This window comes from Triturus cristatus, chromosome 7 (genome assembly GCF_964204655.1).
Source record: "Triturus cristatus chromosome 7, aTriCri1.1, whole genome shotgun sequence".
In the NCBI taxonomy this organism is placed as follows: domain Eukaryota; kingdom Metazoa; phylum Chordata; class Amphibia; order Caudata; family Salamandridae; genus Triturus; species Triturus cristatus.
The window spans coordinates 1,592,334,528-1,592,349,078 of NC_140590.1; the positions used below are offsets into that span (position 1 = coordinate 1,592,334,528).

At 42.8% G+C, this 14,551-nt stretch overlaps 1 protein-coding gene across 1 annotated transcript in view; it reads right to left on the minus strand.

Moving 5' to 3' along the window:
• Positions 1-14,551, minus strand: part of LOC146812454 (piezo-type mechanosensitive ion channel component 2-like) — a 711,007-nt gene that overhangs the window by 324,924 nt on the left and 371,532 nt on the right. Inside the window, exon 26 of the mRNA XM_085619448.1 lies at positions 5,371-5,614. Within this exon, the coding sequence (XP_085475574.1) occupies positions 5,371-5,614 (244 nt within the window). The remainder of the gene's footprint in view (positions 1-5,370; positions 5,615-14,551) is intronic.

Genomic DNA, 14,551 nt, shown 5'->3' on the forward strand with positions numbered 1-14,551 from the left:
TAATTTTTTGCCGCAATCCCACGGGAATCCCACGCCATTCTCTTGGCGGCAATTAACTTACTTAGGGGAGGTGGGTGCGCGGCCCCCCTCCCTGAACCTTTTGGCTCCTGGGACCTTGTCTCTCTGAGCCCAATTTAAATATTATGGGAAGGGGGTGTTTGTAGACCCCCTCCTCCCTGAGCCGTATTAGGCTTTGGTGACCTTATTCCCCGGGGCCCAAAGAGTTTGTTGAGGGGGAGGGCAGTCCCCCGCCAGAACCATGTAAAAGACCTTGGGGAACCCTCCCGCAGGACCACGACTTTTTAAAAAAGGTACCGGAGAACTATCCCCTGGGGCCAGCTCACTTGCTGCATCTCGAGGAGCCCACCCTCGGGACACAGCGGTTTCTCTGCCCGCACCGGCGTGGGAGGGGAAACTTGTGTGTGCACCCATCTGGCGGGAGCATTTTTCAATCTCCTGCCAAATGGGAGCAAACACAAAGACTGCTCCCAGTGGGTAGGAGCTTAAAAATGCCTGTACCAGCTGGGAGCAGACTTTTATTCTGTTTTTCTGCCTGCAACAGAACAACAGATTGCTCCTGCCGGGAGGGAGCAGCACAAACAGTGGGAGCAAAGCCAGCTTTAGCAGCAGGCTGGGGCCGCGGTGGCCCTGGGGCTCGCTCCATGGTCCCCAACGTGTGCATGGTGGGTGCCCCAGGTGGGCACCAGGGCACCCACCAATATCAAAGGCATGCCATGGGGGTTGGGGTCCCCAGTGCCTAATAAAGTTCAGGGAGATGGGACAAGCAGCCCCCTCCCTCTTAAAAAAAGCACAGGCCCAGGGGATGGGGTCCCCTAGGCCTATATAGGTGTGGTGTGGGGAGACGCACAGTACCCTCCCCTTTTATTTACATTTCAGCCCCAGGAGATAGAATCCCTGGGGCCTAATTAGGCTCAGGGAGGGGGAACCACACACCCCTCTCTCTTTATTAATTACTCGCCCATGGGAATTGGGACCCTCCGGCTTAATAAGGCTTGGGGAGGGGTTCTGCAAGCCCCTCTCCCTTTTATTAAATTTAGCTCTGGGGGATGGGGTCTCCGGGGCCTAATAAGGCTTTGAGAGGGGGGCCACGCAGCCCCCTCCCCTTTTAAATAAGGCTTGGCCCAGGGAGGAGGGATCCCTGAGGCCTATAAGGGTGCAGGGAGTGGAGACGTGCCGGCACTCTCCCCTTTTATATTTCGCCCCCCGGGGGATGGGATTCCCGGGGCAAAATAGGCTCAGCGTCCCCCTCCACTTTTTTTGATCAAATTTGGATGAAAGGGATGGGGTCCCGTGGGCCTCAAAGGGCTCGGGGAGGGGAGCTGTGTAGCCACCCTCTCCTTTTTAACAAAAAATGGCACCGGGGTATAGGATCTCCGGACCTATGATGGCTCTGGGGCGGGGGGCAAAACACAGCCTTTTCCCCTTTTTTACTACATTTAACCCAAGGGAAGGAATCTGCTTCCTGCCGACTTTCGCTTTGGCAGCTCTCAGCATTTATCTTGACTGAACCAGGTTAAGATAGTTCTAGTCATCGAGTCGGGTCGGCTGACCTGTCTTGTATTATTTCTATAATATACACTTTGTTATAAACAACGCACACCGAGCAGAAACTTTTTTGGGTCTGCCTCACCAGAATTATTACTCTTTAATAAACTACTTTTCCCAGCAGTTTCGTAGGCGTGACATAATCACGTCACGTTGACGTATCACCGCGTTCCTTTGATGCAACCACGGACGTGAGACACTGGGAATGGCGGTCGTTACGAAGTCTATTTAAAAAGCGGACCGCTTCCCTGCCGGTTACCTCCCCTTCCAGCTCGACTTTCAGCGAGGGGTACCGACGGATAGGTAAGCGGGAGTACGCTGTGGCGCATTTCAACTGTCGTGTTTGCTTTTGCCTTTTTACAGCTTGGAGAAGTTCTCGAGTTGTTCAAATTCATAAAGCAAACTTTTCTGACCTTGGATGTAACTGGGCTATATAATACGTGTTGAATTTTGCCCCTATGATCCCTCCCTTTAGCGTTAAGAAACTGTTTGTGGTGCTTGTCCTTTACTGTCTGATTACGGACGACACTAGTAGTGAATATTTCCGTTCAGCCAAACAGCCTAATCTAGTCACTCTTAGGGTTTGGCACGCTGAGAGATAGCGCTAGAATCACGGAGCCATACCACAATATATTGCATAAATATTTTGCTAAATCCAGGTTCCAGATACTAACTATTGGAGCATTCCATCTTATGAAGGGAATTATGGATAGGCAATACAATAGCCTGTTTTGAATCTTTTATTCATACATATGCGATATGTTGAACTGTTGAAACAGTCCTTTTTGACCTTCTTTCTGCCATGTTATATACTGTTTCTAGACTGCACCACGGAGCGCAGATGGAATTTTACTTTACCCCTGACAGATGAAAATTGGGCTGGTCTATAGGGGTGCTTTTGTAAATTTTCTATCCATTTCTTTGTAGAGCGGTGCCTCATATCCTGAGCGGATGCCAGGTGAGGCGAGGGGCGCACCCGCACCAAGACGGGTAAGTGCATTGGTAATGGTCAAATGAACTGTCGCCATATAACATACTACTGTCTGTAGCAGTCCCTTTGGACGTTACAAGACTACTCAGGTTGTATCGTGACCAACCTAAACTTTGTTATATGTTTTTTTACATACACTTACATTTGTTTGCAGTAGCATGAAAATTAAGGTCCTGATGAGAGCTAGGATTTCACTATCCACTAGCCGAAACATGTAGACCCATTAAATCTGACAGTTATTTGTGAAAGCTGTCTATGCACTGTTTTTAATTTGGCATCAAGGCAGCGCCAGAATAAAAGTATTTGTGTCTTGATAGCCATTTTTAGTAGCACTTTTTTCATCACTTTTTGCACTGCAACCATCACCCTCCAAAGATCACCATCATAAAAAAAAGCTATACCAGCACTCACGTCTGGGATAACTATGTAGTCACCACAATCCTTGAGGTGTGTGACATTCATGGTAATCCCTAGTGTTCCCAGATGATGAAGCAAGCCATCGTTGATGGGTGATGGGAACTATTTTTGTTTAAGTACAATTTTTGTTTAAGTACATTTTTCTTAGAGTTTACGTTAGCTTACTCTTTTATAATTTTGTAACTCTTTTCTCGTGCATCAGTTTCTGAACGTTTTTGAACAGTAGACCTACAGTATATTTTTTTGTATGAGAAGGAATCCCGGGTGCCTAATAAGGCTTGGAGAGGGGGGCTGCACACCCCTCCTTAGATTTTGGCCCCAGGGCATGGGGTCGCCGGGCCCAAGAAGGCTTGGGGAGGGGCCTGTGCAGTTCCCCTCCTATTTGTCATTGTCTTGGGTCCCAGGGATGTATTAAGGCTTGGAGAGGGGGCTGCATGCCATCCTCCACTTTTTTAAATTATATTTGAGCCTGAAGGATGGGGTCATCGGGGCTTGAAGGCCAACCCTACACTGCACACACCAAAGGATGTGCATGATGTGGGGTTGCCAGCCTGCTGGGGGTTTTGCCACAAGGCCTGGCATCAGGCCAAGCCTTATGACCAGCTCCCGCACATGGCCAAAATCTGTGCGCAGCGTGAGCCTGCCTGTTGGCAGTTGGGAGCATGCCCTGGCTGCAAAACAGGCCTTGCGGCTAAGCCCATGACACACACAAGCAAAGGCTGTGCACGCCATAGGGTTGGCTGCCTGAGGCCAACCCCACGCAGTGTGTGATAAAAGGCCGTGTGCAGCATGAGGATGGCTGTCTGCAGGGGTTTTGTCTACTTCCGGGTGGGTATGCCACAGGGCCTGCCCTGACCGCCAATATATATTGGTGCCATAACAACTCTACACCTACCTGTCCTACCCAATTATCAGTGAGTCTCAACAACATCTATTACCTAATACTGGAGTGTTTTAGGTCCCTGATTACAAGGGGTATGAAAGGGAAATCTACGCAAAATTATAAATGCGCGAGTATTCCTTCACCCAGATTTTCTGGGTGTGGGAACATCCAAAACTTTGCCCAACCCTCTGCCGAGGCACAGCCTTCCCTTCCCTCACCCATCATCCCCACCTTACACAGGTTCTTTGTGGTACTCTGCACTGTAAATCCTGGTCTCCACAGTTATCCCCCATTCCATAGTATTTAATAGGATGAATTATTTTCAGAGACAACGGATAATGGATATTCCGCCTGTCAGGAATTTCCACACCTAATTCCTTCCGACTCAAAATTGGGGTTTAGGTGTTGTCTCAGTGTTTCAGAACAAACTCCAAGTTTTTGTCCAGTGTTGGTGTTTTTTACTTGAGCTAATGGATTTAACCATTACACTGGATTGAACATATTATGCTAGTGTGCTGCAATGTATTCTTACTATCACTGCGTTAACTCTAGTATTTCTTCCTAACCGTAACTGTATTTTCAAAGCAAAGGATCAATACAACTGACCGTGTAGAAATTGATTCTGATCATTTACTTTTTCTTTATATCCTTATGTTGAAACAATATGATCTTCCAGTGTTATGTTTTAGAATTATAGCTATGGATTGATAATCCTATTTATAAAGTTATTTGCGCATCTATGTTCAATTTAAGTGGATATATGGTAAGATTTACTAGTGTAAAGTTACATTACGAAATTCACAAAAAGTGAATTTATTATCTTTAGTTGATTTATTCACATACATAATTACATTTGAGTGGTGTAATTTTACATTCAGGTAACTCGCCTCCCACAAGAGAGGCATAGGTGTTCTGTTACGTCAATTCCATCCAAAGTTGGTGAACACCAGAAACATGTAAATTTAGAGGTATTAATTGTTTAATCACCCATTCCACCCCTGAGTACGGTCGGTGATTTACTTATTGTCAGGGTGGAAGAAAATGTCTTTATGGGACAAAAATGTAATTGAGAGAAAAATTGAAAATAGCTACAGCAAATGCTCCTTTAAAAACCATATATACATGTTTAAATGCTTACGGTTGGGAGCACCCCTGGAAAGAAGAGACCTTTTCAACCTCCCAAGATTACTCCTGGTTTTTGTAAGACCAAACAAAAAATCATACATTTTCTTAACATATTGGGATTAAAATCATGATTTTTGGGCAGTGAAATGGGGAACTCAGCTTTCAATAATACAAAGCTTGTGGAAATGCATTATTGTTGAGTTTTAAGCTAGTTACATTGCACCCACAAATTCTATCGCCCAAATACTTACTACTCTGTGGGGAACTAGGAACCAGAGAAATTCCAGAACATAAAGGATCCCTTTTTTGCTCAGTATTGGTGGACTTTGAGAATCATTCCCATCTGCATGCACACTGGAATTCTATTTTACTCAGCGTCAACACGTACAGAGAGCAGGTTCTTCATGGTTATAACAAAGGCTGTATAGGCAATCAGATAGTCCCAGAACTTCAGAATGTGCTTGACTGTCTTCAGAAGAAGATTGCCCCCGAAGAGCATGAAGTAGAAGCAGGCCATGAGATACCCCATGCACAGGATGTTGATGCGCGTCGTTCCCGTGATGAAAATCAGGCACAGCACAAACCAGAAGTGAAAGCTGAACACAACTACTTTGGCCATGTCCAGGTAGGACCTGGTGGAGAGAAAGCAACAAAGGATGATCAGCTTTATGGATGGATTCAATGCTTGCATGATCAAAGAAAAGAATGGTACATTAAAGCAAGAATATGTAAACTAAATAAATACATAAAAAATAAAATGATTTATTGCACTTTTAATGTAAAGGAACTGAATGTATATGCAACTAGGACAAGCTATGTCTTTCTAGTAATACCTTTGGTGTCCAAAGTTGGGCCAGGAGTGTTGGAGCCACATCAAACTTTGAGAATACTTATTAGTTAAATAAATTAGATCCATCTTGATTCAATGTATGCAAAATAATTCTTTGCAAATATGAAAAATCTTACATGGAGCTCTCAATGGCTGATGTTAGACATCCCTGACCTACAGGCCTCAGGTTCTGCTATGAGAGTATAAATATAAATTCTTATTGTACAAGGCACAGGGTATTTACATAAAGGAAAGCAATGCAAAAACATTGTAAATAAATTCACCAAAAATGAGAAACTGCCTAAGGTAATGAGAGAAAAAGCAAAGTGTCCCGTTCAGGTTCGGTTAATTCACTTCTAACTAGAACGTTAATGCAATGTACAAAAATCTAATTTATATGCCACAATCCTCTTAATTTCGTCGCAACCTATAATGACGTATCAGTTGCCCATAAAAGCCAGGCCAGATAGTCAAAGTACAAATGCCTTCGTGTACCGACTGATCAGGGCATTTACAACTTAACTAAGGATTCCAAGTCAGTTTACCATCTCCTTACAGTGGAATGAGGTCTGTGTAAAAGATGCTCGGACCATGAGCGGCCAGCTCCTTGGAGGCAGTAAAAAGGTAGCTGGGACTGAGATTGGCTAAGAAGAGAGCACTATGCTCTTTGATAACCTAGTACTTTGAGGAGGTGAATTCGTAGAATTGCACATCATTCAAATTACACACACCCACAAATAAATCCCACACACCCCAACTTCATCACACGGCTTTAAAAAGATTTCCAGCAAAGAGCACCTCTTGCATTGAGGCACCGGCCCAACGAGGAGCTTGCCCAATGATGAAGCATGACACCTTTCAGGGTGTGTGAGGGCAATTGCCCCTATCGGAGCATATCCCTTAAAAACTTGGAACGCTCATATCCCTTTTGTCTTGTCTACCTAGAGGAACTGCACTCCTTTGTATATTAAAAACTACTTCCAGACTCAGTCAGATCACGTCTTGGCAGCGCCTTGGGCAGCTGAGAACCCATGCAGGAAAGGATTCATCAGGGTGTGGCAATTTGTGAAGAGCCGCAGCGTGTGTGCAGATTGTTGCTTGTTTCTGCTGTGCTTGGATTTGAGGCCGTTTGCATTCCACCATGGCTCCCGCAGTCTGTGCAGGGTTTGGATTGGTGAAAGGCTAAAGAACATAAGAAGCCTTAGTAGCCGTCGAATACAATTGATCAGGTTTCCACCCAATTCATCTGCATCGCCTGGTTTTATGTGGACTTCTTGTATTTACATAAACTGTATGACTTTATATCGAACAGGGTGGGCTTGGTGAGTGCCATTCAAAGATCAACTATTGCTTTTCCCTATGGGTGCTTGTTAAGAAGTCCCTTCAACTGAATCAAAAGCTGTGCTGCTCTTTCATTGATTTCTGCATGCCCTTTTACACAGTGAAAGAGGTCATTTGTGGGAGAAAATGAGAACATGTCCCGTATCATTAATCCAGGCATTAACATTCATCAAACTGGGCACAGCTTATATTTGATTGAAGTGGTTGTCTCGCTACGAAAATTGTAACACAGAATGATCTGAGCCAAGGCTGCTCCTTGGCAACCTTCTCATTCATTTTATACATGGCAGACCTGTCATCTACTTTGGAAATAAGCAATTCACTTTCACCAAAATGGGCTCCTTCCACATCCCTTGCCGCCTTTATGCTGAAGATCTGATTCTCTTGGATTAAACAGCAATAGGCCTTCAGAGAAAGGTTGATGCCTTGTCGACAAAATAAGGAGAGCTTTCTAGGCATACATTTAAAGAAAAGTAAGATTATGATTTTTGGCAAAAAAGTCCACAACTTTCAATGGTCGTTCAATGTTACCAGACTAGAAGTAGTACGTTTCTATAACTGTCTAGGGTTCCTTTTTACCAACAATTTGAAATAGGGAGAACACATGAGGACTGTAAAGACAAGAGTTTTATTACAAGCTGGTCTCAGGTGAAGTTTAGTCACACTTATGGAGGTTTTCATTGACATCACTCTTAAAAGCATATATGAGCAAAATCTCATACCTGGACTCGTGCATTATTTGGGAGCCTGATGACAGTGCTTCACTGAACACATACTTAACGTGCCAAATAGAACCAGGGTTCAAACTGAGAATTTAACCTTATGTGATGGTATCACATGGCAGGTACCTGTCTTTTTATTTTTTTTAAAAAGCTATCCTTATATGGAAATCATAAAATTATGACAAATTTGTTGGGAAGAAATTGAGGTGAGTTAAAGAAATGAGATATCATTTTGTTTCAATGGATCAATAATCGTAAAACTAGCCATAGCCACTCGGGGCTGTAGGAACTTGGGCTCTGTTCCCCCCAAAAATATAGCTCGGGAAACTCCTCCCAGCAACTGTTCCTAAGTCTAGACATGAATTTTCTATCCAAGAAACCATCAATCATGTTTTCTCGTAGTACACTAGGTAGACCTGACCTTTTTCCTTCTACAAGAGCCAAAGGTGCGCCTAGAAATTCTTAAGATCTGTCTTGGCTGTAATCCATTTGTTTTTTAAAACACAAATTTTATATGAGGCCTCAGGAGAGAAATTGTGTTTGCTTGTGTTTTTAAATACTAAATGGTCCATATGTCATGCTTTTATTCACCGTCCCTTTCATTTTATCACCCTTAAAAACTTTTTAAAGCCAGTTTTTCTTAAATATCTTGTACAATCAAGACAAGAGGCAATTGCATTTTTAGGAATATATACTTTTTTGGCGTTGCAGTAGGCATTGCACAATTTTTAAAAGCTATTAATTATAGATGCACTGTTTGATCATAGTTTTAAATATAAAAAATAATTTGCGCTGGGGACCTTCAGCTTATATTGCCTTATATATCACCCTGCATAAAATGTATTGTATTTAGTTATGTTTTATGGGGGAATGTCTCAATAAACATATATATACTACTACTACCAATTGGGGGTTAATATACACAGTGATAACATGGGAGACTACCTACTGATGTGCTTAACATACTTCTGGTATACTAAATTGGGCTGGAATCGGACTCTGAAGACAGTCAATCACACCCTGCTATAAAAGAAATTTAGCTTAAAAACTTCCCATCCACTTTTACTCAGCATCTAACCCGCCCTTTCAGCTAACAACTTATACAGTAGATAGTCATTGCTACAGTTTACAAAAAAAGATATTTGAGGTTCTGGGCACATCATCTAGCAGACACTGCTATTTTAGATCCATGCAAGCAAATCCGCCCAAAGCAATGATTGAAAGACAGCTACCACGTCACATACTTCTCGATCTTTTGGTTGTCTTCCACACAGTGGACTACATCACCGTGTTGATCAGGATGAAGAAATGGGCTGGCTCAAGCAGCATTGCCAAGGCTACAACCTTCAATGTCTGACTGTTTTAGATGGGCATTACAAAGTGCCCACTCCTCTTTCAAGAATGTATTCACATGCATATGTCATACAGGCTCCCCTCTATCCTCATTGTGTTTTACACATGCACAACTATGAAATAAAGTCTTACACTGTCAGTCATAATATACATGTTGATGAGATATAGCTTTGGTCAAGCTGATTTGGGGAGTTCACTGGTGCAGAGGCTGAGGTTTGTCCTAGAAGATATTCACATTTGAATGAATGTAATGTGTTGACACTCATGGTGCCCTTAACTGAGATTTTAGCACTTGAGGATGATAAAAAAACTAGTTACTTACCTGTACACTATGGTTCTCCAGTATTATCTTTAGTAGATTCACATGCTTGTATCTTCCCCGTCGTCATGGTGGGAGTCCCACGGTAACAGAATGACCACAGCAGTACTAGAAAAAACTGCATAGCAAAATCCCATAGTGAATCATATTATTTGGTAACCAAACCTCATCATTATTTGGTCCAAAACTCAGCCAATCGGCTGCCAGCCCTGATATCACACTCCCCACCCTGCCTCAGATTTCCAGCCCCGAGTGAGAGAGTAGGTTATATCTAGAGATAATGAGGTTCTGCCTGAGAAATGGGGAGGTGGGCGGGCCGCATGTGAATCTATGAAAGATAATACTGGAGAACCATAGTGTACAGGTAAGTAACTCGTTTTTTCTCCAATATTCAATCTTTCATAGATTCACATGCTTGTATCAGAATAGCAAGCAGTACTTATCCCAAACTGCATTTCCATGATAGAACCCCAAATAGACAGTGGGCTTTGCTCCTTTGTGTAGAATGTTAACATACATTACAGTTTTCAAAATATCTCAGAAAATCATTAGTAGAGAAGACATATAAACATTTGTAATATGCAAACCAAAACATTTACCTAAAAAAAAAAATATATATATATATATATATATATATATATATTATCTACTGGCGGTCGCCAGTAGATAGTTATATTTAGGATCGTGTTTCCATAGGAAATCTCAAAATTATATTTTGAATAACTTTGGCGCCGGTTGACGAATCCTCGCGAAATTTTCAAAACAAATGGGGCGCTCCGCTCAGCTCCTACCCTGAAAGTCTCGGGGTGATTCGTCAAGCGGGGGCCGAGAAAAAAGGGGGGTCCCAAAACGCGTTTTCCCCATGCATTTTTCCATAGGACCTTTAGTCGAAGGTACAGCCCGAACGGCTGAACAGAATTACTTGAAATTTGGGAGAGAGGAAGTCCTCAGGTCAGGGAAGTGCCTTTTGCAGGTCTGGTGTCAATCTGTTCAGTGTTTCCTGAGAAAATAGCATTTAAAAGCATATAAATATCTATACGCGCGCACAGTGCGCGCACTGTGCGCGCACGTGTGCGCACGGTGCCGTGCGCGAGCGAAATTCTGATTGGTTGTTAGATGTCGGTAAACATTCGAATCGGTCGAAATCAGGAAGTGTCGGCCGCCATTTTGTCTCCCGCACTGAAAAGGAAAGGGGGAAAAAAGGGGGAAAACGTGAAAAGGGGGCAGGGAAGAGAGTTCCTGACCCCTAGCCTTTGTCAGGGGGTCACAGAAGGACCCCCAAGGGGAAAAAAAATCATTTTTTTTTTTTTAAATCGCGGGGTGCGCGCACGGTGCGCCCAAAGCGCGCGCGCGTGCGGTGAGGTGCGCGCACGGTGAAAAACCTTGAAAAAAAAAATGTAATAAATACATAACTTAGCATTTAAAAAAAACGTACAAATTCACTTAAAAAACCATAGGTTTCACACACGTTATAGTTAGGAATTAGCATTTAAAAAACTTTGCAAATTCACTTAAAAAACCATAGGTTTCACACAGGTTATAGTTAGGTGGATATTTCACTCGTAAAAAACCAATGAAATTCCCCTGTTATAGTTAGTTCAGATAACTATAACTCGCGCGACCGCAAACTCTATCACAAGGATGATGTCATCAGTGATGTCATGAGTGATGCCACTGACCATGTTATGAGTGATGTAATATGGGACGTCATGAGCAGTGGATTGCGGGCGCGCGAGTTATAGTTATCTGAACTAACTATAACGGGGGAATTTCATTGGTTTTTTACGAGTGGAATATCCACCTAACTATAACCTGTGTGAAACCTATGGTTTTTTAAGTGAATTTGCAAGGTTTTTTAAATGCTAATTCCGAACTATAACGTATGTGAAACCTATGGTTTTTTAAGTGAATATATATATATATATATATATATATATATATATATATATATATATATATATACACACATCCATTTATATTTTAATAAATACCTTAATGAAATAGATGCTGTTGAACCGCCTGTCCCACTGCTGCATCCTTTTTCCATGCTGTGTCTAGACAATAGTGTCTAGTGAAGGTGTGCGTATTTTTCCATGTCGCAGCTCTGCAAATATCCGGCAACGACACCCCTGCGAATAGAGCTGTAGAAGTTGCCATCTTTCTTGTGGAGTGCGCACTTAACTTGGCTTGTAAAGGTTTTCCAGCTTTGACATGACACAAGGAGATCGCTGAAGTTATCCACCTTGAAATACTGGATCTGGAGAGTGCTAAACCTTTCCTGGGGCCATAAAAGGCTACAAAGAGTTGATTTGTTTTTCTGAACGATTTCGTCTTATCGATGTAAAATTTCAGACATCGTTTAATGTCCAAAGAGTGAAGAGCTCTTTCTGCAGATGATGAAGGATCTTTAAAAAATGTAGGTAAAACCACCGGTTCATTTAGATGAAAGTTGGAGGGGACCTTAGGAATAAACTTTGGGTTCGTTCTCAGAATAACTCAGTCTTGTCTGAATTGTAGAAATGGATCTGCAATTGAGAAGGCTTGGATCTCGCTGACCCTTCTTGCCGACGTGAGCGCTAATAGTAACGCTGTTTTCCATGAGATAAACTGTAAATTCGCCTTATGTATTGGCTCAAATGGCGGTTTCATGAGCTGTGCAAGGACCGTATTAAGCTGCCAAGTAACCACTGGTCTTTGGACTGGTGGGAACATCCTGAAAAGCCCTTTGAGAATTCTTTAATAACTCTTTGAGACCAAAGAGATGGGTGGTCAGGAACTCTTGTGTACCTTGAAATAGCCGCCAAATGTACCTTTATAGACATATGAGAAAGTCCAGATTTGGCCAACATTAAAAGATATGGAAGAATTTGATCCGAAGAGACTTGAAAAGGATGTAGACCTTTAGATGCACACCAATGACAAAATCTCTTCCATTTAGAAGAATATGTTTTATTTGTAGAGATTGCTCGAGATCGTGACAGAATCTCCCGGCATTCCTGAGGGATATTCAAAAGTTGGAACTCATGTTCGTGAGGTTCCATGCTGACAAGTTCAGCGATTTCAAATTTGGATGCAGTATCTGGCCGCTGTTCATAGTGATTAGATCCTGCACTAATGGAAACTGTATCCTGGGTGTCACTGAGAATTTGAGAAGTTCTGAGAACCACGCTTGTCTCGGCCATGCTGGGGCAACTAAAATCAGATGGCACGGCTCTGATTTAATCTTTCTCAAGACCTTTGATATTAGAGGAAATGGTGGAAATGCATACGCAAACATCCCTGTCCAACACATCTGCAGCGCATTGCCCCACGACCCTTTTTGTTGAAACCTGCTTGCAAAGTGTTTGCATTTTGAATTGTGGCGATCCGCGAACAGATCTAGCTTTGGAGTGCCCCATAGCTTGAATACTTTGAGAAGTTGCGTTTGGTCCAGTTCCCACTCGTGAGAAACCTTGGACGATCTGCTCAGAACATCTGCTCTTGTGTTGTCCACCCCTGGAACGTGTTGGACTTGAAGTGATATGTTGTGATTCAGAAGCCACTTCCAAATTTCTTGTGCTTGCTTCGACAATATTTTTGATTTTGTACCCCCTTGTTTTAGAAGGTAAAACATGGATGTTGAGCTGTCTGTCTTGACAAGTACTGTTGAATCGTGAATCCTGGGAAGAAATGCTTTTAGACCCAAGAAAATAGCCTTTAGTTCCAGCAAGTTGATGTGGAGCTGCGCTTCGCTCTTTGACCAGTGACCTTGAATTTCGAGCTCCTGCAGATGCGCTCCCCAACCTTGTAGCGAAGCGTCCGTCATCATCACAAAACTGTAGTTCTGTGGTTCGAAAGTCAGTCCTTCCGCTAAATGATCTCTGATCTTCCACCATGACAGGGCCTTTAGGATCTGAGGAGTGATAACTATTCGATCTTCGAAGGATCCCTGTGACTGAATCCATTGCTTGTCTAGCAGTTCTTGAATAGGCCTCATGTGAAGTCTGCAATTGGGAAGTAGGGGGATACAAGAGGACATTATCCCCAACAATGATTTGTAGGTTCTTACTGAAACTGACTTTTTTATCTGCAAATGCGACGTCAGCTTTTTGCGAATTAGAGCTCCCAGAAATTGAAGGGACTGCGAAGGCATGAGATGTGATTTTCTAGGTTGACTCTCAGACCTAGACGATTGAAAAGGTTCATGCACACTTGTAGAGAATGTTGGGTTTCTCTGAACGAACCACCTTTTATGAGCCAATCGTCTAGATAAGGGAAAATTGGTGACCTTGAAGTCTTAGATGTGCTGCTACTGGCGCCATACACTTCGTAAAGATTCTTGGCGCCGACTTTAGACCGAAAGGCAATACTTTGAATTGATAATAGCGCCCCGCCACCATGAAGCGCAGAAATATTCTGTGATTTATATGAATTGGGACATGAAAATAAGCATCTAAGAGGTCCAGGGATGCAAAATAATCTCCTTTGCCAATCAAAAAGAGTATTTCTTGCAGGGATAACATTCGAAATGATTTCTTTTGGATGAATTTGTTCAAACCTCTCAGGTCCATTACCTGCCTCCATTTTGATGTGTCTTTTTTCTTTATTAGAAAGAAATGCGAATAAAAGCCTCCCTCGTTGAAGGTGCGGAACTTCTTCTATTGCTTCCTTTTGTAGAAGAGATGAAACTTCTTCCTTGAGGGATGAAAGATGTTCTTGTCTCCTGTGTATAGGAGGATGATTTGGGGGCTTTTGTATGAACTCCAGGGTATGGCCATGTTGAATCACATCCAAAACCCATCTGTCTGTTGTTATCGACAGCCAAGCCGGATAAAAGTAATGATTGCTGCTGTTTGAACAAGTGGCGGGTGCCTCGACAGAGTCACTGTCATCTATTGGATTGTTGCGATTTGCCTCTCGCAGATGATCTACCTCTGGACTGTTGTTGGTAAGTGTTTGATGAACAAAATTGTTGATTATTTGAATATTGGCGATATCCCTGCTGATTGTACGGCTGATATCTATT